The 25,881-nt window shown below is 43.1% G+C and overlaps 1 protein-coding gene, 1 long non-coding RNA gene and 1 pseudogene across 5 annotated transcripts in view; all 3 read left to right on the forward strand.

The window, feature by feature from the left end:
• The first annotated feature begins 206 nt into the window (after positions 1-206).
• Positions 207-7,575, forward strand: LOC124002954. 4 transcript variants are annotated; one of them, XR_006833173.1, is made up of 5 exons: positions 208-2,660; positions 3,336-3,525; positions 3,886-4,108; positions 4,264-4,406; positions 6,773-7,575. It is a non-coding gene; the product is annotated as an uncharacterized LOC124002954 (long non-coding RNA). The 4 variants fall into 4 exon arrangements; XR_006833172.1 differs by lacking the exon at positions 3,336-3,525 and having other exon boundaries at positions 212-860; positions 2,586-2,660; XR_006833170.1 differs by having other exon boundaries at positions 207-2,660; positions 3,336-4,108.
• Positions 7,576-12,727: 5,152 nt separating this feature from the next.
• Positions 12,728-16,886, forward strand: LOC124004180 (annotated as a pseudogene).
• Positions 16,887-22,124: 5,238 nt separating this feature from the next.
• LOC124004355 (membrane-associated guanylate kinase, WW and PDZ domain-containing protein 3-like) overlaps positions 22,125-25,881 on the forward strand; it is a 153,995-nt gene continuing 150,238 nt past the window's right edge. Inside the window, exon 1 of the mRNA XM_046313195.1 lies at positions 22,125-22,951. Within this exon, the coding sequence (XP_046169151.1) occupies positions 22,645-22,951 (307 nt within the window). The 5' untranslated portion in view covers positions 22,125-22,644. The remainder of the gene's footprint in view (positions 22,952-25,881) is intronic.

Raw genomic sequence — 25,881 nt, forward strand, 5'->3', positions numbered from 1 at the left:
TTGATTTTGATTTATTATCGGGATAATATAGCCCAGCCCAGACTGGTCTACAACTTCTACTTTTGTAAAACATCAAAAATAAATGTATGCATGACAAGCTCTTTTTAAAAAATAAAATGAGAGCTTTTGACGTTCTCTCAACCAGTATCTAGCTATTTATTATTGAAAATCGAATCAGTTAAGATAAAATCATTAAGCATGCATTCTGACCAATAGGACAGCTGTAAACATGCTCTAACGAGGCAGGATTCACCATATGTTATCGCTATTGTTGTTCCTTCGAAACATATTTCGGAATAATCATACTTTGGTAGCTAGATAATTCATATGTTTAGTCAGAACACTTTGTACGATCCACATCTGTTTGATATGAAGTCTAATGAACTTGGTCCGTTGAAACATCGACATGCAGGTTTACTTTAAGAACGCTAGCTGCTAGCCACTTATCTTGGGATTTGTGACGAGATTGGAAGCGGAAGGAAATTCTAAGGGAAAGGAGGAAAAATCCGTTCTGGGCTGCCATGGGCAAGTTGGAATATATTTTTTCGCAATGTTATGCGACTCGTGTGAAAGAGGGGTTCTATTTTATTAATATGAAGTTATATGAATCGGTTGGTGTTGTAGGTTAGACATTTTATAATTGTCAGAAGCTAACTAGCCACGTATTGATAGTTAGACTTATAAAATGGCTGGCCCAACACCCCGGCTCTCTTGTTGTTGAGTTTGAGTGCCTGCTGGGCACTGGATTCCTGCCCTGCTCCATGCTCTTGTCCAAGGGGGTCAGACGAAATCCAAATCCTGGATTGCAATAGGAAAAGGTTGTCAGCGCCCCCCCTGGATCCACCTCATGGGATAACTCTGTAAGTAGCCCAATATTAGCTAGCTTATCGGTAACAAGCTAGCACCTTTGTTTACAAGCTGCAGTGGCTCCTCAAGCTACATGGCCTTGTTAGTTTGCTAGCGAGGTCTAACGTTATATGTCAAGTTCTTTAGCTAGATGAAACTGTTGTATGTGTAATGTTTACTGTTAATTTTTGTTGTTTTTCACTTTATATATTCACTTTGTATGTTGTCTACCTCACTTGCTTTGGCAATGTTAACACATGTTTCCCATGCCAATAAAGCCCTTGAATTGAATTGATATATATGTGGATCAGTGGAGGCTCCTCTGAGGAGTAGGGGGAGGACCATCCTAAGTGAATTTCAGAAAAATTAAAACTGAAACAGAAAACGATACAAAATATATGAATGTCACCATATAATTGATTTAAAACACACTGTTTTGCAATGACGCGCTACAGTAGCCTCAACTGCAATCTCTGGGATAGCACCATGGTGTATGCGGAGGACCGCTAGTTTCCATCCTCTGGGTACATTAACTTCAATACAAAACGTGAGACTCATGGTTCATACTCTCACCCAAAGGTTTATACAGTAACTATGATGACGTCCGGTTCGAACCTATCAGAGCTCTTGTAGCATGAACTGACATGTTGTCCTCTCAAATGATCATATTTTGAGTCTAGTACTGAAAGCATAAGCTAAAGTTAGCTAGCACTGCACTGCATAAAATGTGGTGCGTAAGTTGACTCAGAGAGACCATAGTTGAACAGTTTGGAACAAATTTATTTATTTTAAAAATGAAGAAGCAAGAGGGAGAGAGCACTAGCTATATTTTGTATTTAATTAACTTTCACTTACTTAGTTAGCGAAAGCAGCTAGCTCGTTTAGCCTACCCAAACAGAGAGGGGTGCTATGTTAGCTAGCTGGCCAAAGCTATCCAGCACTGGAACTCTTCCAAGTCAAGGTAAACTTTTAGTTTTATAAATGTATTGGCACCGGGCCCGCAGGTATAAACTGCTTGCTGCTGTAAACTGTACTGCATGATTGTAGCGGGTTTACTAACACATTAGTTCTAGTAGTTATGTTGGTTATGACGTTAGCTAATATGATGTAGACTGCGTTTAGCCGTTAGGGTATAACGTTTTGGCTTGGAAAGTTTTTTTTTCGCCAGGTCACAGACAGCTGTGTTGTGCACTGAAGTCCACAAGTGAAAGGAAATGGTGAGAGGAGGAGAGCACGTAGATGTCGAATGAATTATACAACTAGCAAAGTGATCATGCTGTTTGTATGTGGCTGCTATGGAAGTGAACTGTGTTTGTGTGATCAGGGTATTCAGGTATTAATTACGCAGATTCTCTTAAAATGTTTCTTAAACTGAAGCAAACAGAATGAAACGGGGATAAACATACCTGAATTTGTCCAATAGAAACTAACTGTTTGGACTAATAATTACACCCTAGATCAACTAGATGCAGGCAAGTGTGTGCATAGGCGGTATTGAATGATTCATCCAGATCAGTGGCGGTAAGTGCCTATCATATTCCATTTTCCCAGCTCAGTGTAACATCAATAGAATTAGGCTACTTCATGACACTCAATTTCACTACACTCATCATGAGGTTGCTACAACCTAGCCTACGAAGATCATTTGAGTTTTTCTTGGAAAGATGCCAAAGCAGCAGCAAGGTCCACTGAAAGGTGTCCATGGAATTCTCTGTAATAACTAATGGAATATTTTTCAGCACTATGAATCATAATGATCCGACAACTGTTCCATACCTTGGAGAAGTTACCCCAAACATCACAACACTCTCATTGTAAGTCAAAACAATTTTCTCCTACTCTGTAAGTTGTGTGATGTGATTCCTAAGTGTCCTGTCGTAGTATGCTTGCCATAGTAGTAATGTGCAGTTCAGAAACTACTCTTTTTACTGAGTCATGATTGTTTTTTTTGAGCAACTCCTTCATTGAAGTAGTTTGTTTGACCCTGCAAGTGGATTAATACACGCTTCTCCGTCTCAGCGGCTCCAGAGATTTGTTTCGACCACCAACTGTCTGCCATATGCTCGAAGGAAGATATACTGAACAAAAATATAAACGAAACATGTAAATTGTTGTTCCCATTTTTCATAAACTGAAACATTTCTGGGGTCTTATATTTCATACGCACAAAAGCTTATTTCTCCAATATTTGGTGCACACATTTGTTTACATCCCTGTTGGTGAGCATTTCTCCTTTGCCATGATAATCCACCCACCTGACAGGTGTGGCATATCAAGAAGCTGATAAGACAGCATGATCATTACACAGGTACACCTTGTGCAGGGGGGACAAAATGTGCAGTTTTGTCAAACAACACAATGCCACAGATGTCTCAAATTTTGAGGGAGTGTGCAATTGGCATGCTAACTGCAGGAATCTCCACTAGAGCTGTTGCCAGATAATTGAATGTTAAATGCTTTACCATAAGCCACCTCCAACATTGTTTTAGAGAATCTGGCACTACGTCCAACCGGCCTCACAACCGCAGGCCACGTGTTACCACGCCAGCCCAGGACCTTCACATCCAGCTTCTTCACCTACGGGATTGTCTGAGACCGGCCACCCGGGCAGCTGATGAAACTGAGGAGCATTTCTGTCTGTAATAAAGCGCCTTTACGGGGAGAAGCTCGTTCTGATTGGTGAGCCAGGCCCACCAATGGCTGCGCCCCTGCCCAGTCATGTGAAATCTGTAGATTAGGGCCTAATGCATTCATTTAAGTTGACTGATTTCGAGGGGCTATGGGCATGACTGACTCAAATGAATTAAATTAGTTGAAAGGTTTGTTATTTTGACTGAATGAGTTGATAAGTCAGTAAAAAGAGCTGAACTTCCCATCACTATGCAATAGGGAAGTTTCGGAAGAAAGGAATCACCGGCCGGGGGACTTCTGTCTTACCCTGCATTCTTTATGCCATGGTTTTGCCATAAATACACATTGATGGTGTATTTATGTAGATCAATGTTGATTATTATGTACATTACTGCTCATTGTGCACAGAGTCCACAACCGGATCTTGGAGCTGTGGATGCATCAGCTGCATCCATACATCTCCTTGGAGACACTTGACCTGTCATCTAACTCCATCTCAGAGATCAAGGCTGGAGCCTTCCCAACCATGCAGCTGAAATACTTGGAAAACAATGCCACAGGCAGGACTCACAACTATAGTAGACAACTTCTAAGGAGGGAGGAGATGGTTGTTTCAGCTACAACCAAAAGGGTATGTTCTACTTTACTTGTTATTGTCTTATTAATGTGACTTTTTCATCCAAAATAAAGACCTTAAAATGTTTGGAATGTATACATGCAGGTGTAATGTAAAAGTAAACTGAGCGCCCTTCCTGATTGAATGTTTCTGCATCTCTATCTCCCAAGAATTGAAGCAATAACAAGATCAGTGTCCTTGAACGTGGATGCTTTGACAACATATCCAGCTCCCTGCTGGTTCTGAAGCTTAACAGGAACAGAATAACACTGCTACCATACAAAGTGTTCAGGCTTCCCCAGCTGCAGTTCCTGTAAGTCAATGTTCTGCTTCAGTCAAACTACACTGTTCAAAAAAATAAAGGGAACACTTAAACAACACAATGTAACTCCAAGTCAATCACACTTCTGTGAAATCAAACTATCCACTTAGGAAGCAACACTGATTGACAATACATTTCACATGTTGTTGTGCAAATGGAATAGACAACAGTTGGAAATTATAGCCAATTAGCAAGACACTGCCAATAAAGGAGTGGTTCTGCAGGTAGTGACCACAGACCACTTCTCAGTTCCTATGCTTCCTGGCTGATGTTTTGGTCACTTTTGAATGCTGGCGGTGCTTTCACTCTAGTGGTAGCCTGAGCCGGAGTCTACAACCCACACAAGTGGCTCAAGTAGTGCAGCTCATCCAGGATGGCACATCAATGAGAGCTGTGGCAAGAAGGTTTGCTGTGTCTGTCAGCGTAGTGTCCAGAGCATGGAGGCTCTACCAGGAGACAGGCCAGGCCAATACATCAGGAGACGTGGAGGAGGCCGTAAGAGGGCAACAACCCAGCAGCAGGACCGCTACCTCCGCCTTTGTGCAAGGAGGAGCAAGAGGAGCACTACCAGAGCCCTGCAAAATGACCTCCAGCAGGCCACAAATGTGCATGTGTCTGCTTAAACGGTCAGAAACAGACTCCATGAGGGTGGTATGAGGGCCCGACGTCCACAGGTGGGGGTTGTGCTTACAGCCCAACACCGTGCAGGACGTTTGGCATTTGCCAGAGAACACCAAGATTGGTAAATTCGCCACTGCCGCCCTGTGCTCTTCAGATGAAAGCAGGTTCACACTTAGCACACGTGACAGATGTGACAGAGTCTGGAGACTCCGTGGAGAACGTTCTGCTGCCTGCAACATCCTCCAGAATGACTGGTTTGGCGGTGGGTCAGTCATGGTGTGGGGTGGCATTTCTTTGGGAGGCCGCTAGCCTGACTGCCATTAGGTACTGAGATGAGACCCTCAGACCCCTTGTGAGACCATATGCTGGTGCGGTTGGCCCTGTGTTCCTCCTAATGCAAGACTATGCTAGACCTCATGTGGCTGAAGTGTGTCAGCAGTTCTTGCAAGAGGAAGGCATTGATGCTATGGACTGGCCCGCCCGTTCCCGAGACCTGAATCCAATTGAGCACATCTGGGGCATCATGTCTCGCTCCATCCACCAATGCCACGTTGCACCACAGACTGCCCAGGAGTTGGCGGATGCTTTATTCCAGGTCTGAGAGGAGATCCCTCAGGAGACCATCAGGAGCATGCCCAGGCATTGTAGGGAGGTCATACAGGCACGTGGAGGCCACACACACTACTGAGCCTCATTTTGACTTGTTTTAAGGACATTACATCAGTTGTATCAGCCTGTAGTGTGGTTTTCCAGTACGACCCTGCCTCACACAGGAAGCGGCGCAGGTCCTAATCCAGGCACTTGTCATCTCCCGTCTGGATTACTGCAACTCGCTGTTGGCTGGGCTCCCTGCCTGTGCCATTAAACCCCTTCAACTCATCCAGAACGCCGCAGCCCGTCTGGTGTTCAACCTTCCCAAGTTCTCTCACGTCACCCCGCTCCTCCGTTCTCTCCACTGGCTTCCAGTTGAAGCTCGCATCCGCTACAAGACCATGGTGCTTGCCTACGGAGCTGTGAGGGGAACGGCACCTCAGTACCTCCAGGCTCTGATCAGGCCCTACACCCAAACAAGGGCACTGCGTTCATCCACCTCTGGCCTGCTCGCCTCCCTACCACTGAGGAAGTACAGCTCCCGCTCAGCCCAGTCAAAACTGTTCGCTGCTCTGGCCCCCCAATGGTGGAACAAACTCCCTCACGACGCCAGGACAGCGGAGTCAATCACCACCTTCCGGAGACACCTGAAACCCCACCTCTTTAAGGAATACCTAGGATAGGATAAGTAATCCCTCTCACCCCCCTTAAGATTTAGATGCACTATTGTAAAGTGACTGTTCCACTGGATGTCATAAGGTGAATGCACCAATTTGTAAGTCGCTCTGGATAAGAGCGTCTGCTAAACGACTTAAATGTAAATATCTAGGATGTGTTATTTTAGTGTACCCTTTATTTTTTTGAGCAGTGTATTTCCATAGCAATGATGAGCAGTGTGCAAACCTAATTACCAGACCCTCGCTAGATGGTAGGTTTCTTACATGATTTAGTCTACATATGTTAAGCTTTTGAATGTGTTTGATACTTTTGTATGAGGGACTATCTTTAGTTAAATGTATTTTCTTTAAACAATTTGCACTTCGTGATTGTGCGTTTTTAGATTTCACAGATTCAGTATGTAGTACTGTTTTTATAGTAGTTGAAACAACTTATTCTAAACTGCCTGATTCTGATTTTTTTCTTAGGGATTTAAAGCGTAACAAGATCAAGGTGGTGAAATCACTGAAGATGCAGCGGAATGGCATCACAAAGCTGATGGACGGTGCTTTCTTTGGGCTCAACAACATGGAGGAGCTGCGAGTTCTTCTACCTTTTCGTCTTTTATAAGAAAGATCAGTACAGTATTTGCACAGATAGGAGGAGCCAGATGTCTCAAAGGATGTATAAATCTGAAGCATCTGTTCATCAAATATGGTGATAAGAGGAAGTCCAGTGAATATGAATATGGAGCTAGATAATACTTGGCTGACATTCTGCAAATTTTCTCATTTTGAAACGTTTGCTCCCAATTCAGTTTTCTTTCCCAAAACTCCAATGATACGAACAGAGTGCACTATGTTTAGTAGACTTGACCCTTTGCCAAAGTAAAAAACATTTGCATTGTTTAGGAGTGTTACAAACGCCAATACTTTCTCGCTAGATTGTACTTGGTTATGCCCACCTCCTTGCTTGTTCTGCCCACTATGCTTCATTTGCTCGAATTAGAAACGACACCGATGAGATAGTGATCTCTAAGGGTTGGGTGATATTACGATACAATCGGAATTCGACTATGTTTGACAGACATTGTCGACGACAACATGATGTGACGGACGTTAGTTTTTATATATTATAACTTTTTTTTTTTACATATTTGAACATTACTGGTACCACCGTAGTCGGGCAGAGCACAACAGTGCAGTTCGCAGCCAAATGACCTACCTATTCCTATTTGTCATATCCTTTTTCAATAAATATGTAGGTAGACTTAGCCTACTATTTAACATAATGCAAGAGTAGGCCTACAATGTATGTATATTGTAGATGGGGTGGAGAGTGTGCAAAATGTCAGAACATTTATCTCGCTCACCTTGCCAATGTCGGATGATCATGGGCCTTTTACCGCAGACACGCCTTTGTCTGGCTTGTTGTATGAGCTTAATTTCCCTTTTTTTCTCCCAATCTCTATTTTATTTGAATATTACTTGTTGGTCTAAGCATATATTTCATGATCTACTTTCAAATGAATCTAGGAGCCCAGTAAAATGTTTGATGAGCCTAAATATAAACATAATATGGTAATAATGAGGGAGAGAACCAACAATTGCAAGTTAGAATAATCGAATGGGAATTTTAAACAAACTTTAGACGTTTATGGCCTCCACCTGACCAAAGCTGTAGGAAAAATAAATTGTGTGCCGCCAGAAAATCCTTTCAAACCAAACAGCCAATAATATAGGCCTACACAAAATAAAACATGTAATTCAATAAAATGTGAAGTAAATGTAACTTGTACAAGTTAAGCTTCTAAACAGATATTTATATTATTTTGGAATAATAATAAAAAAGCCACCCTATGGGACTCTCAATCACAGCCAGTTGTGATACAGCCTGGAATTGAACCAGGGTGTCTGTAGTGACACCTCAAGCACTGAGGTGTTTATTCATATCCTTGAATTGCGCAATGGGCATTTTTTAAATTTCACCTTTATTTAACCAGGTAGGCCAGTTGCGACAAGTCCAACTGCGACCTGGCCAAGATTAAGTAAAGCAGTGCGACAAAAACATCAACACAGAGTTACACATAAACAAAAGTACAGTCAATAACACAATATAAAAATCTATGTAAAGTGTGTGCAAATGTAAGGACGTAAGGCAATAAATTGGCCATGGAGGTAAAATAATTACAATTTAGCATTAATACTGGAGTGATAACTGTGCAGATGATGATGTGCAAGTAGAGATACTGGGGTGCAAAAGAGCAAGAGGATAAGTAACAATATGGGGATGAGGTAGTTTGGTGTGCTATTTACAGATTGGCTGCGTACAAGGTACAGTGATCGCTGCAATAAGCTGCTCTGACAGCTGATGCTTAAAGTTAGAGAGGGAGATATAAGGCTTCAGTGATTTTTGCTATTTGTTCCAGTCATTGGCAGCAGAGAACTGGAAGGAAAGGCGGCCAAAGTAAGTTTTGTTTTTGGGGATGACCAGTGAAATATACCTGCTGGAGCGGGTGCTACAGGTGGGTGTTGCTATGGTGACCAGTGAGCTGAAAACATAATTGTATGTTTTCTAAGAGAGCTGGAGCACAACATTTTGACGGAGGTCAACAAAGGCTGGCTGTATGGCCTACACATGCTGCATGTTCTGCGGGTCAACCAGAACACCATCGGCATCATCTGACCAGACGCCTGGGAGTTCTTTCTAACCCAACCCCACTTTTCTCCCACTGTTGGAGACGGGGGTGCGTTAGGGTTTATTGTTACCCCTTAATGAAGCTGAAAGACCAGTATCTATTTGGGACTTGGGGTTGGTGTATTGCAGATCATTTATGTTTATGTTAACACATGGATTTCAGCTCATTCTTAAGGGGCCAATATGTTTTAGTACAGTATGATTGCCGAAGACCATTGTCCAAGCTTGTCTCTTGGGGATGTCCTCCTTAGCGATCTGTCCTTCAACCACCTCACCCGGTTGGAGGAGACCGCGTTCATTGGACTGGGCCTTCTGGAGAACCTGAACCTAGGAGTACAGATCATTTATGTTTATGTTAACACATGGTTCAGCTCATTCTTAGAATGCCATCAGCCACCTGGGAGAGGGAGTTTTGAGCAGTCTGGCCAATCTGCGCTCACTGTAAGGACCTCACACCACTATTAAAACCTTTTTTGTTTTTTAATATATCAGATTGGTCGTGTTTTCGTTTTGTTGAATTAGTAGTACCCTAGTGTACTGGTACTCTGTTACATTGTTGTATGGTAGACCACTAAACTGCAGTATAGTAAGTAGAATATTTATGTAAAGACATGACGACGAGAACATGTAGTATAGAAACCCTCATTCACATAATTTAGCTTTTAAGACCTCTGAGGCGTGAAGAATACCAGAAAGGCTCAATTAACCAAGTACTACCTTTTCATCCAAAATCCCTCTGGGAAGTGGAGGAGGGGGCACTAACACATTCATTGACATGCTGAGTTCCAAGAAGGCATTGAGCTGCATAAAGAGAGAGGTCAGGGCTCTGGGTCAGCACACATCCCTGGGCTGTCCGTAGCAGGGGGAATTAGAGAGAAGGCCCTTTAAGATCCACCCAGGCATGAGCAAAGAGAAACAAAAGCGCCCATGACCCGTCCTGTGAACACAAGCCCTCTGTGGGTTTAGAAGGACCCATGAACCGTTCAATGCTAAACACAGCCAATTAATCCCCTCATCAGAACTGCAGAAGCAAATCAAATCAAACTTTATTTGTCAAGTACGCCGAATACAACAGGTGTAGACCTTACAGTGAAATGCTTACTTACAGGCTCTAACCAATTGTGTGAGTGTGTGTGTGTGAGTAAAGAAATAAAACAACAGTAAAAAGACATTAAAAAAAAGAGTAGCAAGGCTATATACAGACACCGGTTAGTCAGGCTTATTGAGGTAGTATGTACATGTAGGTATTGTTAAAGTGACTGTGCATATGATGAACAGAGAGTAGCAGAAGCATAAAAAGAGGGGTTGGCGGGTGGTGGGACACAATGCAGATAGCCCGGTAAGCCAATGTGCGGGAGCACTGGTTGGTCGGGCCAATTTAGGTAGTATGTACATGAATGTATAGTTAAAGTGACTATGCATATAAGATAAACAGAGCGTAGCAGCAGCTTAAAAGAGGGGTTGGGGGGCACACAATGCAAATAGTCCGGGTAACCATTTGGTTACCTGTTCAGGAGTCTTATGGCTTTGGGATAAAAACTGTTGAAGCCTTTTTGTCCTAGACTTGGCACTCCGGTACCGCTTGCCATGCAGTAGTAGAGAGAACAGTCTATGACTGGAGTGGCTAGGGTCTCACAATTTTTAGGGCATTCCTCTGACACTGCCTGGTGTAGAGGTCCTGGATGGCAGGCAGCTTAGCCCCAGTGATGTACTGGGCCGTATGCACTACCCTCTGAAGTGCCTTGCGGTCGGAAGCCAAGCAATTGCCGTACCAGGCAGTGATGCAACTGGTCAGGATGCTCTCGATGTTGCAGCTGTAGAACCTTTTGAGGATCTCAGGACCCATGCCAAATCTTTTTAGTTTCCTGAGGGGGAATAGGCTTTGTTGTGCCCTCTTCACGACTGTCTTGGTGTGTTTGGACCAATCTAGTTTGTTGTTAATGTTGATACCAAGGAATTTGAAGCTCCATCGATGAGAATTGGGACGTCCTCTGTGCTCCTTTTTCTGTAGGCCACAATCATCTCCTTAGTCTTGGTTACGTTGAGGGATAGGTTGTTATTCTGGCACCACCCGGCCAGGTCTCTGACCTCCTCCCTATAGGCTGTCTCATCGATGATCATGCCTACCACTGTTGTGTCTTCAGCAAACGTAATGAATGTGTTGGTGTCGTGCCTGGCCATGCAGCAGTGGGTGAATAGGGAGTACAGGAAGGGACTGAGCACGCACCCCTGGTGAGCTCCAGTGTTGAGGATCAGCATGGCAGATGTGTTGCTACCTACCCTCACCACCTGGGGGCGGCCTGTCAGGAAGTCCAGGATCCAGTTGCAGAGGGAGGTGTTTAGTCCCAGGTTCCTTAGCTTGGTGATGAGCTTTGAGGGTACTATGGTGTTGAACGCTGAGCTGTAGTCAATGAACAGCATTCTCACATAGGTGTTCCCTTTGTCCAGGTGGGAAAGGGCAGTGTGGAGTGCAATAGAGATTGCATCATCTGTGGATCTGTTTGGGCGGTATGCAAATTGGAGTGGGTCTAGGATTTCTGGGATAATGGTGTTGATGTGAGCCATTACCATCCTTTCAAAGCACTTCATGGCTACGGACATGAGTGCTACAGGTCTGTAGTCATTTAGGCAGGTTGCCTTTCTGTTCTTGGGCACAGGGACTATGGTGGTCTGCTTGAAGCATGTTGGTATTAGACTCAATCAGGGACATGTTGAAAATGTCAGTGAAGACACCTGCCAGTTGGTCAGCACATGCCCGGAGCACACGTCCTGGTAATCCGTCTGGCCCTGCAGCCTTGTGTATGTTGACCTGTTTAAAGGTTTTGCTCTCCGTAGCTGACGTGAGTGTGATCACACAGTTGCCCGGAACAGCTGATGCTCTCATGCATGCTTCAGTGTTGCTGGCCTCGAAGCGAGCATAGAAGTGATTTAGCTCGTCTGGTACGCTCGGGTCACTGGGCAGCTTGCGGCTGTGCTTCCCTTTGTAGTCTGTAATAGTTTGCAAGCCCTGCCACATCCGACGAGCGTCGGAGCCGGTGTAGTATGATTCAGTCTTAGTCCTGTATTGATGCTTTGCCTGTTTTATGGTTGGTCGCAGGGCATAGCGGGATTTCTTGTAAGCTCCCCGGTTCGAGTCCCGCACCTTGAAAGCGACAGCTCTACCCTTTAGCTCAGTGCGAATGTTGCCTGTAATCCATGGCTTCTGGTAGGGGTATGAACGTACAGTCACTGTGGGGACAACGTCCTCAATGCACTTATTGATAAAGCCAGTGACTGATGTGGTGTATTCCTCAATGTCATCGGAAGAATCCCGGAATATGTTCCAGTCTGATAGCAAAGCAGTCCTGTAGTTTAGCATCTGCTTCATCTGACATTTTTTTTATAGACCGAGTCACTGGTGCTTCCTGCTTTAATTTTTGCTTGTAAGCAGGAATCAGGAGGATAGATTTGTGGTCGGATTTACCAAATGGAGGGCGAGGGAGAGCTTTGTACGCGTCTCTGTGTGTGGAGTAAAGGTGATCTAGATTTATTTTCCCCCCTCTGGTTACATATTTAACATGTTGATAGAGATTTGGTAGAACTGATTTAAGTTTCCCTGCATTAAAGTCTCCTGCCACTAGGAGCGCCTCCTCTGGGTGAGTCATTTCCTGTTTGCTTATTTCTTTATACAGCTGACTGAGTGCGGTCTTAGTGCCAGCATCTGTCTGTGGTGGTAAATGAACAGCCACGAAAAGTATAGCTGAGAACTCTAGGTAAGTAGTGTGGCCTGCAATTTATCACAATATACTCTACTTCAGGCGAGCAAAATCTAGAGACTTCCTTAGATTTTGTGCACCAGCTGTTGTTTACGAATATGCACAGACTGCCCCCCCTCGTCACACTCCCATAACAGAGTGTGCTGTTCTATTCTGCCGGTGCAGCGTGTATCCCTGATAGCACTGAGCTATGACACTCTGGAAAGTATGCCACTTCACATTTGCCAAATGAATCAAATTGGTTTGGACACACGGAGCAGAAAATAACTTCTATCTGTCTTGTATTGTTGTCACCAAGCAATGCAGATCAGGGTGATCTTTGTGCTTCTTATTCTGGGGGGAAAAAATTCTTACATTTCTGTTTGCGTTTCAGAGACATACGGAACAATGAGATCTCTTGGGCCATTGAGGATTCCATTGGTGTGTTTGTTGGAACGAAGAAGCTGAACACATTGTAAGGGTGTTCTGCATAATATAATACTTTTGTTGCTATGGATACTGATATTGGCAGAATATTTGTTGGCATATTTAATCTGTTTATTCCCCATGATTCTACAGCAGAACAATATTAAATCTATCACAAAGGAAGCCTTTGAGAGTCTGGAGGAACTAGAGCACTTGTAAGTACCTCCATAGCCAAGCCACTCTGAGGGATGGTTGGTCTCCATTAAGACGATTCAGCAGCTAACACTTCAAGACCGAGATAGATGTTTCTGATTACCCCAGTGCATCTGTTTTATTGTGCTTTTATCATAAGATGCTACTTTGATAGTGTCATGGTGCTAACGCAGCACTTCATTCATATTTATTTTCACCAACAGGGACCTGAGCAAGAATGGGATCGTGTCCATCCACCTTGATTCGATGTCTCACATGAACTTAAAAGTGTTGTGAGTAAGAAGTACTAATTTCTGAGGTGGTGTCTTGGGAGTCCTTGTGGCATTTTTTACAATATTTTCTGTGTAGAATACATTCACAAATTCAAGAATGATGGAATAATGCGATATTATGACTGTGTCCTGTCCTCAGTTTTCTGAACACTAGCAGCCTGCTGTGTGACTGCCAACTGCAGCGGCTGAGCCCATGGTTGACTGACAACCGCTTCCTGCAGTCTGTCTCCGCTACGTGTGCTCACCCTGCCAGCCTGCTGGGCCGTAACGTCCTGTCTGTCAGCCAGGAGGAGCTGGTCTGTGGTCAGTCACCTAGCTACCATGGTTTATCTAGTCTGGACCAGATCTCACGTACTGGAACAATTATCCCATAACTTATTTATTTAATATCATGGCCCCCTCTGTCCACTATTTCCCACAGATGACTTCCCAAAGCCCCGGATCACTGACCACCCTGAGACCATCACCGCCCTGCGTGGGACCAATGTGACTCTGAGCTGCCTGGCATCCAGCAGCAGTGACTCCCCCATGGCCACGGCCTGAAGGAAGGACGGGGAGGTGCTGTACGATGCAGAGGTGCAGAATTGCGCCCGCTACCAGGAGGAAAGCTGTTCTACACCACCGTGCTGTATCTCCTCAACTTCACAGACGAGGGATGCTACCAGTGTGTTGTCTCAAACCACTTTGGCTCTAAGTACTCTAACAGGGCCAAGCTCACAGTCAATAGTGAAGAGACTTTTGGTTTTCTCTCCTGAAGAGTTTTTACTGACTAATATCTGACTTGTTCCTTGGCATTTAACTGTTAAAGTTCGAGCTTGCGTGGTTGTTTTGATAGACATCTATTGAAAGCTGTCTTCAACCATTTCTTAACTTCTTTATTTTAATTTCCCATCTCCCTCAGAGCTGCCGTCCTTTCTGAAGACTCCGATGGACCTGACCATCCACACGGGCACCATGGGCAGGCTGGAGTGTGCTGCCGAGGGTCACCCATCACCCCAGATCGCCTGGCAGAAAGATGGGCACAGACTTCCCTGCTGCCCGGGAGAGAAGGATGCACGTCATGCCAGACGATGACATCTTCTTCATTGCCAATGTAAAGACAGAGGATATGGGAGTGTACAGCTGCACAGCCCAGAACGCTGCAGGGAGCATGTCTGCCAACGCTACACTCACTGTGCTAGGTGAGCTTCATTCTTACCTGCCCCGCATAGTTTACTGACCTTAGTGTTTCTTTATGAATCACATCTGTTTAGAATTTGATAAATGATCGTTGAATGTGAACTACTGTATGTTAAATGTAAATCTCTCTCCTCCCAGAAACTCTGTCCTTCATGCGTCCCCTGGACGACAGGACGGTAAGCTCGTGGGGAGACTGCAGTGCATCGCAGGCGGAAGCCCAGCACCCCGCCTCAACTGGACCAAGGATGACGCGCCCCTGGTCCTCACCGAGCGACACTTCTTTGCCGACACCAACCAGCTCCTCATCATCGTCGGACACAGGGAAGTACACGTGCATCATGTCCAATACGCTGGGCACGGAGCGCGGCCACATCTACCTCAGCGTGTCTCCCAACTGCGACACTGCGGGCGGCTACGACCAGGATAGCTGGAACACGGTGGGCATCGTGGTGATCGTGGTGGTCTGCTGCGTGGTGGGCACCTCGCTGGTCTGGGCCATCGTCATCTACCACATGCGAAGGAAGAGCGAGGACTACAGCATCACCAACTCAGGGGAACAGGCTACAGGGGAACAGGCTACAAGGGAACAGGCTACAAGGGAACAGGCTACAAGGGAACAGGCTACAAGGGAACAGGCTACGTCCACAAGGGAACAGGCTACGTCCACAAGGGAACAGGCTACGTCCACAAGGGAACAGGCTACGTCCACAAGGGAACAGAAGGGAACTTTAACTATACTTACTTCCCAGATTCACCATCCATCTCCTTCATCTGTGGCCCTTTCATCTGTGGACATTACAATGTTATTATCTGTTTTTGTACTCAGTCCAATTGTTATTCTGATATATTTTTTAGGGGGTAGATCAGCTTAATATTGCAGATGGATTTTGGGTTATCAATGTAATTGTTTGCATCATTTCTAATCCCCCTTTTATTTTTGCGGTGATAAAAAAAAAAAAAAAAACACTTTTTTTTTTCGCCCAACCCTACCATCCCTACCCTGATTGGAGTAAACTAACGGACATTACTTCATTTAGTTAAATATGCATGTATTCCTAATTTCCTCTTTCTACCAATATTGCCCTAAAAATCAGTACTTTACCCAAGAGTATGACAATATTTCCCATTGACTGATCGTGGTTTTTCAGATCCCCTAACAATACAGTTTGCAGGTCCATCTGAACTCTGACATTATGACGTTACAACCATTCCTGGACCTGACTCCAAAAGCGAACCACCGATTGACAGAAAAGATTATGTATTGACTCTGTTTCCTCATGGCAAAGTCTGCACAAGGCTGACTGTTCAATGACTCATATATTGAGCATTCTTCTTTTTAGCAAGTATTTTATGTAATAGCTTATATTGAAACGAATGGATTGATGTCAATTATTGGTATTTATATATCAGTTCATAGATCTGTTCCCAACTAACTTGAACTTATTCAGAATTTTAAATGGCGGGTCAACCATTGCACCTGACCAGTGAAAAGAAGGTGGAGTGAGTCACCATCCTCTTTGTGTGTGCTACAGTGACACAGGCAGCGAGGTGTACACCGAGGCCAACGGGATGCTGCACTGCCGCGTGGGCACTCTGTTCATGGGACAAAGCATCTTCCATCCTGGGCCGCCCCGTGAGGGACTGGTTGTGGTGTCGACAGGTCGGTTTAGTTATGAGAACCAACAAACAACTTATTCATCTCTTGTATGTATCCTCTTAAATGGCTTTTTCATCAGTTTGTTGAAAGGCTTTGCTGAAAGGTCTATGTCTCCATCAGATAGTTGGGTTTGTTATAGAGCAAGAGTTTGATGAAATAGATTGTCCTCAACAGGTGGTGCAGGGCTGCTGGTCATTGCTCGGACTGCTACGACAACGCTAACATGTACTCTCGGACCCGGGAGTACTACGCCTACCTGGCCAAGGATGACCCCCTGGACAAGGGTCTCTCTGGCATCATGGCCCACCTTCCCAAGGAACCCTATGGGGAGCAGAGAGGCCAGCATGAGGACACAGCCCTGGAGAGGACTCCTCAGTCTTCCTCACCAGCCACAACTCCTCAGTCTTCCTCAAGAAGAGGCTGAGCAAAGCCCTCTGGCCCCCGGAACAACACTATAGCACCGGTGAGAGATCAGCTACAGACTGTCTGAAAGACCTTAGTGGCATGCATGTCAACAGTGAGCTCACAGAGATATGTTTGGAAAGTGATCTCACAAACCTGATATCTAACAGTGACCTCAGACATACTGTGAACTGACAACGAACTGACCCATGAATTCTAAACCGTGAGCTCGCAGACTTTCAGACACCGACATGTTCAAGTCTATGAGCTCCTCTTTATGGATGCATATCCTTTCTGTTGAGTAATGTAAGCATTTCACTGTAAGGCCTGTTGTATTTGGCACATGAGACAAATACAATTAATTTGTTTTTATTTGATGTCTGTTTAGTCTCTGCAGATGTTCCCCCCCAGGTTGTTTTGAGGCAAAGGGGAGGACTTGTCTACAGTGCCACGACCAGGTCTGTCACAGCACCCAGTGACTGTGCACACAACTCCCTATGCATCTTCAGTTGCTGAGGGAGGGGAGGGGAGGAGTGTGGAGGTGGAGCTCTCTCTTCCTCAGAGCACACAGTACCACAGAAGTGCCTCTTATATGACTACGTCTCAGGAGCACATCCAAGCCCCCACAGAGCTCTGCCAAACCACTCTGCCAAAAATACTTTCTTGTATATTTAGATTATTTCAGTCACGCAGATACTTTGCTACTATGATTTTGAAAAAGGACCATATCTAGGGCTTGAGAACTGAACAGGGGAATGATGCCCCCTGATTCCCTCCACCCCCCCTTCCTCCCTCTCATTCTAGAGGAAGCTATGAATGTTTGTGTCAAAGAGCCATGTTGGATGCTGCCTTTTTGAGTTTTAAGATGTCACACATTTGAACGTGCTCTCATGACGTACTGTCTGGAAGGTGGAATGGCAGCAGTGTTGATGGATGCCCCAGTTATTGTGCTTTCTGCTTGCAGATGCCACATTTTTTGGTACAGTCTTGTTGGAGCAGCCTTAGTGATTTAAGTTACAAGTCTAGGACATAGCTTCCTCTCGTCCAGGACTAGAGGGGTCTAAGAGATCCCAGTTGTTTCTTGTTCAGCAGTGAGTGGTACATACCTATAGGATCACTGAATGAATCCCCCCCTCTAGCCATCCGTATTGACTGTAATCGTCTACTATTATGCAAACCCAGAGACAATGACACTAGATGTGTGTGAGATGTAATTTTCACCTATTATCTATGTCTCTTAAGCTAAGATTGTTTTGCCTTGGGTCAAAGAGGCAGTCGTACCGATAGTTACTCATGTTTTTTTTTTGTATGAAAACACACTATCGAAGCAAAGAAAATATTGGGTATTGCACATTATTTTGATAATCATGGTTCAGGTGGCCTCTTTAATGGCCATCTTTCAGATGGTTTTCAACAGGCATTCTCAGTAACCCTCCATCGGGTAACCCTATGGTTTCTAATCACTTATATGCACTGATCATTTCCTCTCAAAAGCTTATTTTACAGGCACTTACCTCATATGTGGTGTGTTTTATTATGCAGTGTGTATGCCTTTACCCCCAATTTCATCAATACTGGCCAGATTTAACCTTGGTACTGTGAAGAATGTATTGTATGGATTTAAACATTTATGTCTATTCACAACTACTTCCCTCAAACTCTAAGAAGGTAGTTGGAATTATTTTGGTCCTACCCTGCAGTAAGTTAGATTTGTTTTTTGTGTGTATGTCAGAATTTTTGTAGTCACTCCAGGGTGATTCCTAACTTGAGATGGTAGATTTCCTTAACATTGTGGAAAGCAAGTGAGGATTTGGCCCAAAATGTTGGTACAAATGTAATCTAGCTAAAACCAAGATGTTTAAGGGTTGTCTTTCATTTAAATCACACCTGTTTCCTTTGCTCACATAAAATAATAGTTTTGGCAATGGAACATGGATACTTCAGAATAAGATGTAGATGTGTGAAGGCTATACAAACAAACAAAGATACTACATGAAGATTGCCCTGACAGGTTTGGTTGAATCTGTCCTTTAGTCATTCTTTTTCACATTTTTTTAAATCTCACAATTATTGCACTTCCGATTCAGCCAAACATGATGGCATTTCTTCTCTCTCGTGTGCACTTTCCCTTTTACGTGTATGTCAACTACTATGCTTTTATTCCTGCCTCTACCATATTGACAGTTATACATTTCCATGTAGGATTGTTTCTTAGTTACACAATGCATTCATGCTAAAATCGTAACTTTTTGATAAGACATTCCGTGTGACTTTGCTTGATAATGCATCTGGTACATTTTCATATTTTGAGTTTGATCAAAAAGGACTCCTTTTGTCAATGTTGCAGTTGGTCTCAAACTGATATTTGTGTCTGTGGTACGCGACTTAACAAATTTGCACATGATTCTTGTACACAATTGATTTTTGTTGTGGCTTTTCAAAAGTCCATGGTTTTGAAGTTCTATAAACCAGGTCATCCCTTGTATACCAAAATAAATCATTCCAACCCCATGCCACTGGATTCAATATTGGCATGAATAGAGCTAATACACAGATTACATTTTCTGCTGGATAATTAAAGCATTTCAATTCAAGGTAGTAATTGTTGCTGATAGCTTAATCACTTTTTATTTTATTTGTATTATTATTTTGCGCACTCCATGTATCCGGTAGAAACAGTTCTCTAATCTGAGTCCATCGTGGGTTTGCTCTACTGAATGTTGGATTTTATATTGAACAAAAATATAAAAGCAACATGCAACAATTTCAATGATTTTACTAGGTAACAGTTCATAGAAGGAAATCAGTCAATTTAAATAAGTTAACTAGGCCCTAATTGAAGAATTTCACATGACTGGGCAGGGGTGCAGCTATGGGTGGGCCTGTGAGAGCATAAGCCCACCCACTGGAGCCAGGCCCAGCCAATCAGCCAGATGTGGAGGTCCTGGGCTGGCATGGTTACACATGGTCTGCGGTTGTGTGGCTGGTTGAAAATACTGCTAAATTCTCTAAAGTGACATCTTATGCTTTAGAAATTATCTGGCAACTGCTCTGTTGGACATTCCTGTAGTCAACATGCCAATTGCACACTCCCTCAAATTGAGATATCTGTGGCATTGTGTTGTGACACAACTGAACATTTTAGTGGCCTTTTATTGTACCCAGCACAAGGTGCACCTGTGTAAGCATGCTATTTAATCAGCTTCTTGACCTGCCACACCTGTCAAGTTGATGATTTATCTTGGCAAATAATAAATGCTCACTAACCGGGATGTAAACAAATTTGTGCACAGAATGAGAGAAATATGCTTTTTGTGCATTTGGGAAATTTCTGGGATCTTCTATTTCAGCCCATGAAACATAACACATTACATGTTGTGGTTATTTTTGTTCAGTGTGTGTATATATGGATTTGTATACTGACTGTTTTTTTTTCTTCTAATGGGAGCTCAACTATGTCCACGTGACATGCATTTGTGTTTAAAGCAAACTTTCTTTTTTTTTACCAACCCATCTTTATCTTTGCCTTGTATTGCTGACTGTCTTGTTTTTTTCTTCTCTTTATACCAAAGTTCATCAGTAATGCTCTGGCAATATTTAAAATGCTGCTTGTTTTCTTTGTTATCAAAGTTTTTGTATAGTTGTATATTCTGTAAAAAAACAAACATTTTTGTTTCTTGATATGTAGCTATCATTAAACCAATCACAAATGTGATCATTCTGGCCATATGTGGTTTAAAATGTACTATGTGGAAATAGGCTTTGAAGAAGTAAGAAAAAAAAGGTCAATAGTCAAGCCATCTGCGATGAGTCCATGCCAACCTTAAGGTAATCATATTTTCACGGATCTTGGTCTTAAGTCCCACACCAACACTATTAGGTGCATATATTGCTGCTGTTTAACAGACTATGTAGAGAAGCATCAGAGTTTGACTAATCATTGAGTCGTTGTGCTTTTCAGGGTGGGTAGAACAGAACTGGGTGTAAGTGAGTCAATTCCTAGACCTCACCAAAGGCATCATCATGACAGTGCTGCTCACCAGTCAACTAATTATTAAAGACTATGTCCAGGGTGGCATCATCTCACTAACAATTGTGAGATGTGTGTTTGGTATGTTTCATCCAGATAATATATAATAATATATGCCATTTAGCAGACGCTTTTATCCAAAGCGACTTACAGTCATGTGTGCATACATTCTACGTATGGGTGGTCCCGGGGATCAAACCCACTACCCTGGCGTTACAAGCGCCATGCTCTACCAACTGAGCTACAGAAGGACAAATGCTGGTATGCTGAAGCAAGTATTTTGGAACGTGACACACCGTATAGGCTGCACTGCAGAAAGTAAGTTAATAAATATCTGCATGTGTCTGGATTTCTTTTACATTTCTTGACTTCTCTGCCACTACAAAGTGAGTTAACTATCATATGATGCCAGCAATTTATTGAGGTTGATGTAGGCCCATTGTTGTTGAATCAGACTGTCCCTGTCAGTTTAGCAAATAAATATATGTATCACAGTGAAGAGAGTAATGGCAATATGGTCTGATTAAACTATTTACTTTATAACAATATTTTTTATTGAATGAATGTGCCTTACCTTTCCACTTCTGCTGGGTTGAAGTGATATATATATAATAGTCAGAGGGTGGCACTGTGGAGGCAGGGAATAATACACACTAGGATTATAAGCAATTTGTGTCCAAAATTGTATTAATTTTAACAGCAACTGTGTAGCCCGTATTTAGTTCCCTATTATCCATTACAGGATTCAACCTCCACCCAAATAATTATGCCATGCAATAAGTGTAGGCCTGGTCTGTATTGAGAGCAAGAATGCAAAATGTATTTTTTTTTTGCTAAAATTTAAGGATGTATAAAGGGGTTATACGTAGTTTATACAAACTAAGTTATTAGTTTATAACACTGATGTATTTGTGCAGTTTTTTGTCTGATTGTTTTGCTGACATATGCCATCTTATGTGTTGGCAAAACATTTATACAGTTATACACCACTTTACCGTTGCGTTATCTAGCCTACTATTATACAAGACTGCTAAAGTGACCCACTATAATGTGTATGCAATAATTTTTAGTGTTCATTCTGCTACTATACACCGAGGGATGGAGCCCGTGTAAAAGGGTGTTGATTTGAGCGGAGCGCAATGACATCTGCATAAATGGGCGTTCCGGGATTCGCGCATTTTGCTTGGCGCTGCCACTGTGCCAGGTGTGTTTAACCTGTGGCCAGGGATGCAGTCGCGCTTGTCATCATCAAAATGTGTGGGATGCGAACTACGACCTAGAACGAGAATAAATTACCATTAAGTGAATGCTGTGATAACGACACCAGCAGTTTTCCGTCACAGGTATAAAGGCACTCTCGTTGACGCACTAAATATACGGCTTCCGATGTCCCAAATCTCCGAGAAGATTTGTCTCTCACGCAGTCTATGGTGAGGTGAGTGGATACCTTGTTTTGACAACTTCCATCCAAAGGTTTAGGAGAATAACAAGAACCAACCTGTGATAAGGTGATGGGGAGGCTGAAACACATTGATGCATTTATGCAGGCACTGTATTGCTGTCGTATTTACTGTTTTACGCACAAAGACCATTGGGAGTTTTGCAATATTACGGACGTGTTTTCAGTGGAATAGCCAGCTCATGTAGCCCGAATAGTGAAATATTTTCTCCTGCATTAGTGCTTGTGAAACAAAGCAAATCCAAAGATACCCGTTCAGATCAGTGACGAACCACATCAAAAATATACAATATGTCCAGAACGCTGAAAAAGAAGAAACATTGGTCCAGCAAGGTGCAGGAGTGTGCTGTGTCATGGGGAAGCCTCGGAGAATTCGGCAATGTGGTGGAGGTGCTGGGGGGTGCTGAACACGGAGAGTTCCCTTACCTGGGCCAGATGAAGTTGGATGTGATGTTGTGCCACGTCGGTACAATGCCCTATTTCGGTGACGTTTTGTTGGAGATCAACGGAACACCCGTCAGTGGACTTACAAACCGCGACACGCATGCTGTCATTCGCCACTTTCGGGAGCCCATTCGTTTGAAGACCGTCAAACCAGGTGCGTCCTCTTTTTTACTTAAAGTATTTGATATACAAAAGTGGCTTCACTACATTCGCCTACATATGCTCCATGCCAGAGTAGTCAACCAACTAACATTACCAGTTGAATAATTGTGTGTAATAATTTTTTTATAAGTAAGTACATATTTTATGGTGGTATTTACCATTTATTATATCACTTTATTTTTTTTGTCTCGGATAACAAAATGGCATACTTGCGGTGTCCGGTAATTATACCGGTTGTTCTAGCTATAATTCAATGTGAAATGTCGTGCCCTTTTATTATTCCTACATATTTCTTGGAGTGATTACACTGTCATACAGAGGAGGCAGTGTCCATCCCTTACTGGGGCTTTGAGCGTTGGTCAAGTCTGCTTTCTGATATTGATAAATGCCAATGCCTCTCACATTGCTGGTTGTGATGTGAGTGGCATGGCAAGTAATTTAACCCCACTGTACAGACATGATCCCCTACCTGTAGCAAGACTCCTTTTATTGAAGCAATAACAAAGTGGCCACCCGGCCTGTGTGTTGGTAAAAAGTTGAGGGATATGCCTGGAGAATCAAATCAAATCAAAGTTTATTTGTCACGTGCGCTGAATACAACAGGTGTAGACCTTACAGTGAAATGCTTACTTACAGGCTCTAACCAATAGTGCAACAAAGGTATTAGGTGAACAATAGGTAGGTAAAGAAATAAAACAACAGTAAATGTAACTACTGTCAAATTCATAGACAGAGCTATGGATGCAAGGACTGAAAATCCATGATATCAACATTATAGTTTTAACTGTGTTTTGAGGCTATACAGGTTTGTTTATATTTGCTTACAGTCATTGATGTAAACAAGCTTTTATTTTGGGCTCAGAGCCCTATACTATGAATCAGGTTTGAGAGGACTTAGCTAGGTAACTTTGGTCAACTCTGTGTTCAACTCGAGACAACCTGTACCACAAAAGTGGCTCACCTTTTAGCCAGGTAAATTTCTATGACAACGAATCCTTCAGAACTAACCTGCTGCAGGAATACGACTGAGGAATACGACTGTTGAATTATTTTATGAATCCAATGTTTTTTGTGTGTAGTATATTTTTTTATAATACATTATACATTTAGTTAAAGACAGGATTTACTCTCCAAACTGTACATTTTTTGCCTGATTTTGTATTTAGAAATTTGCTAAAGGCTGGCTGACAGCTGCAGCCAACCATAGACCTATAATCAATAGATGGCAGTTCCCATTCAGTTCAAGCCTGGCAGCCATTGCTATCGTACGCATGAGTTGTTTAAAGGTGCACTGCAGAAATCGCTCCTCCATTTCCTGGTTGCAAAAATTCTAATACTTTGCCTAATTTCAGTTTGTGACAAAACAGGCAGTCATTTTACCATCTAAACCACTGTGGAATATATTTTCCATAACCACATTTTCAAAAACATGTTCAGCTGTTTGAAGCTGTTGTATGAAAACAAAAGTAGAAGACAAAAAATAAACTTAAAAATGTGAAGCATAGAAATGGTGCACATAGAACACGTCTACCACTTCTTAGACTTGCTTTCAATGAGAGTGACAGATCTATAACTCACATTTCCTATGTGAATTTGGTCAGGTCACCGAAAAAGTTACATATTGTAGATTTAACAGTCAAATTGCCAGGGTTAGAGGTTCCAAAACCCTTCTATGGATTATACATGACCAAAAGTATGTTGCCACCTGCTCATCGAACGTCTCATTCCACAATCATGGACATTCATATGAAATTGGTCCCACTTTCCTGCTATAACAGCCTCCACTCTTCTAGGAACGCTTTCCACTAATGTTGGAGCATTGCTGCCGGGACTTACTTACATTCAGCCATGAGCATTTCTGAAGTCTGGCACTGGTGTTGGGTGATTAGGCCTGGCTCGCAGTCGGCTTTCCTATTCATCCCAAAGCCCATAGTCTGAACCATGAAACACAGCCCCAGACCATTATTCCTCTTCCACCAAGCTTTACAGTTGGCACTTTACAGTTGGCACAACACCATTATGTGAGCTTGTGTTGACTACCACTTCGCGGCTTAGCCGTTGTTGCTCCTAGACGTTTCCACTTCATAATTGCAGCACTTGCAGCTCTAGCTGGGCAGGAATTTGACAAACTGACTTGTTGGAAAGGTGACATCCTATGATGTGCCACGTTGAAAGTCACTGGCCTCTTTAGTCAGGCCATTCTACTGCCAATGTTTGTCTTTGATTGCATGGCTGTGTGCTTGATGTTTAAACACCCGTCAGCTATGGGTGTGGCTGAAATATCCACTAATTTGAAGGGGTGGCCACATACTTTTGCATAAATAGTGTATGTCTATGGCTAGAACATATCAAGCTGTTCCACAGACGAAGCAATAGGAGTTGGAAAAATGTGATTGTGCATAGATAAGCACACCAAAGACTGCATTAATGATAAGTAATAAAATAAAGACTACACTTATAAAAGCCTATTTCACACCATAGCCTGCTGAATTTGCAAGATAACTTATTTGATTTTGGCACAAATGAAAATGTGGCACTGAATCGCCCATGGATTACTGGTACCATCATTTACGTGGCTGCTACTCTGTTTATCATAAATTATATCCTTACCACTATACGTAACTACCTCTATCATTTACTCAAACTGATGTTTCAGCATTGTCTCTGAAGAGTTAGGTGTTCAACTAGCCATGTGCGACATGCATTCACAGTTACAAGCCTCCAAGAGTCTGCGGCAGGCCAACAAGTGGTATCCACCGTTGTAGTACGGATGAAGCCTGACATGGAATGTGAAGCTAACTGAAGCTGGCTAACTTTATTAAAGCCGGAGTAGATCTAGCTTGCTTCGTAGTGTACCACTTCGATGGGGTAGGGTATATCATTAATTGGGAAGTCCAAAAATGGATATAGCAGCTATGGATT

This window comes from Oncorhynchus gorbuscha, linkage group LG18 (assembly GCF_021184085.1).
Source record: "Oncorhynchus gorbuscha isolate QuinsamMale2020 ecotype Even-year linkage group LG18, OgorEven_v1.0, whole genome shotgun sequence".
Taxonomy (NCBI): Eukaryota; Metazoa; Chordata; class Actinopteri; order Salmoniformes; family Salmonidae; genus Oncorhynchus; species Oncorhynchus gorbuscha.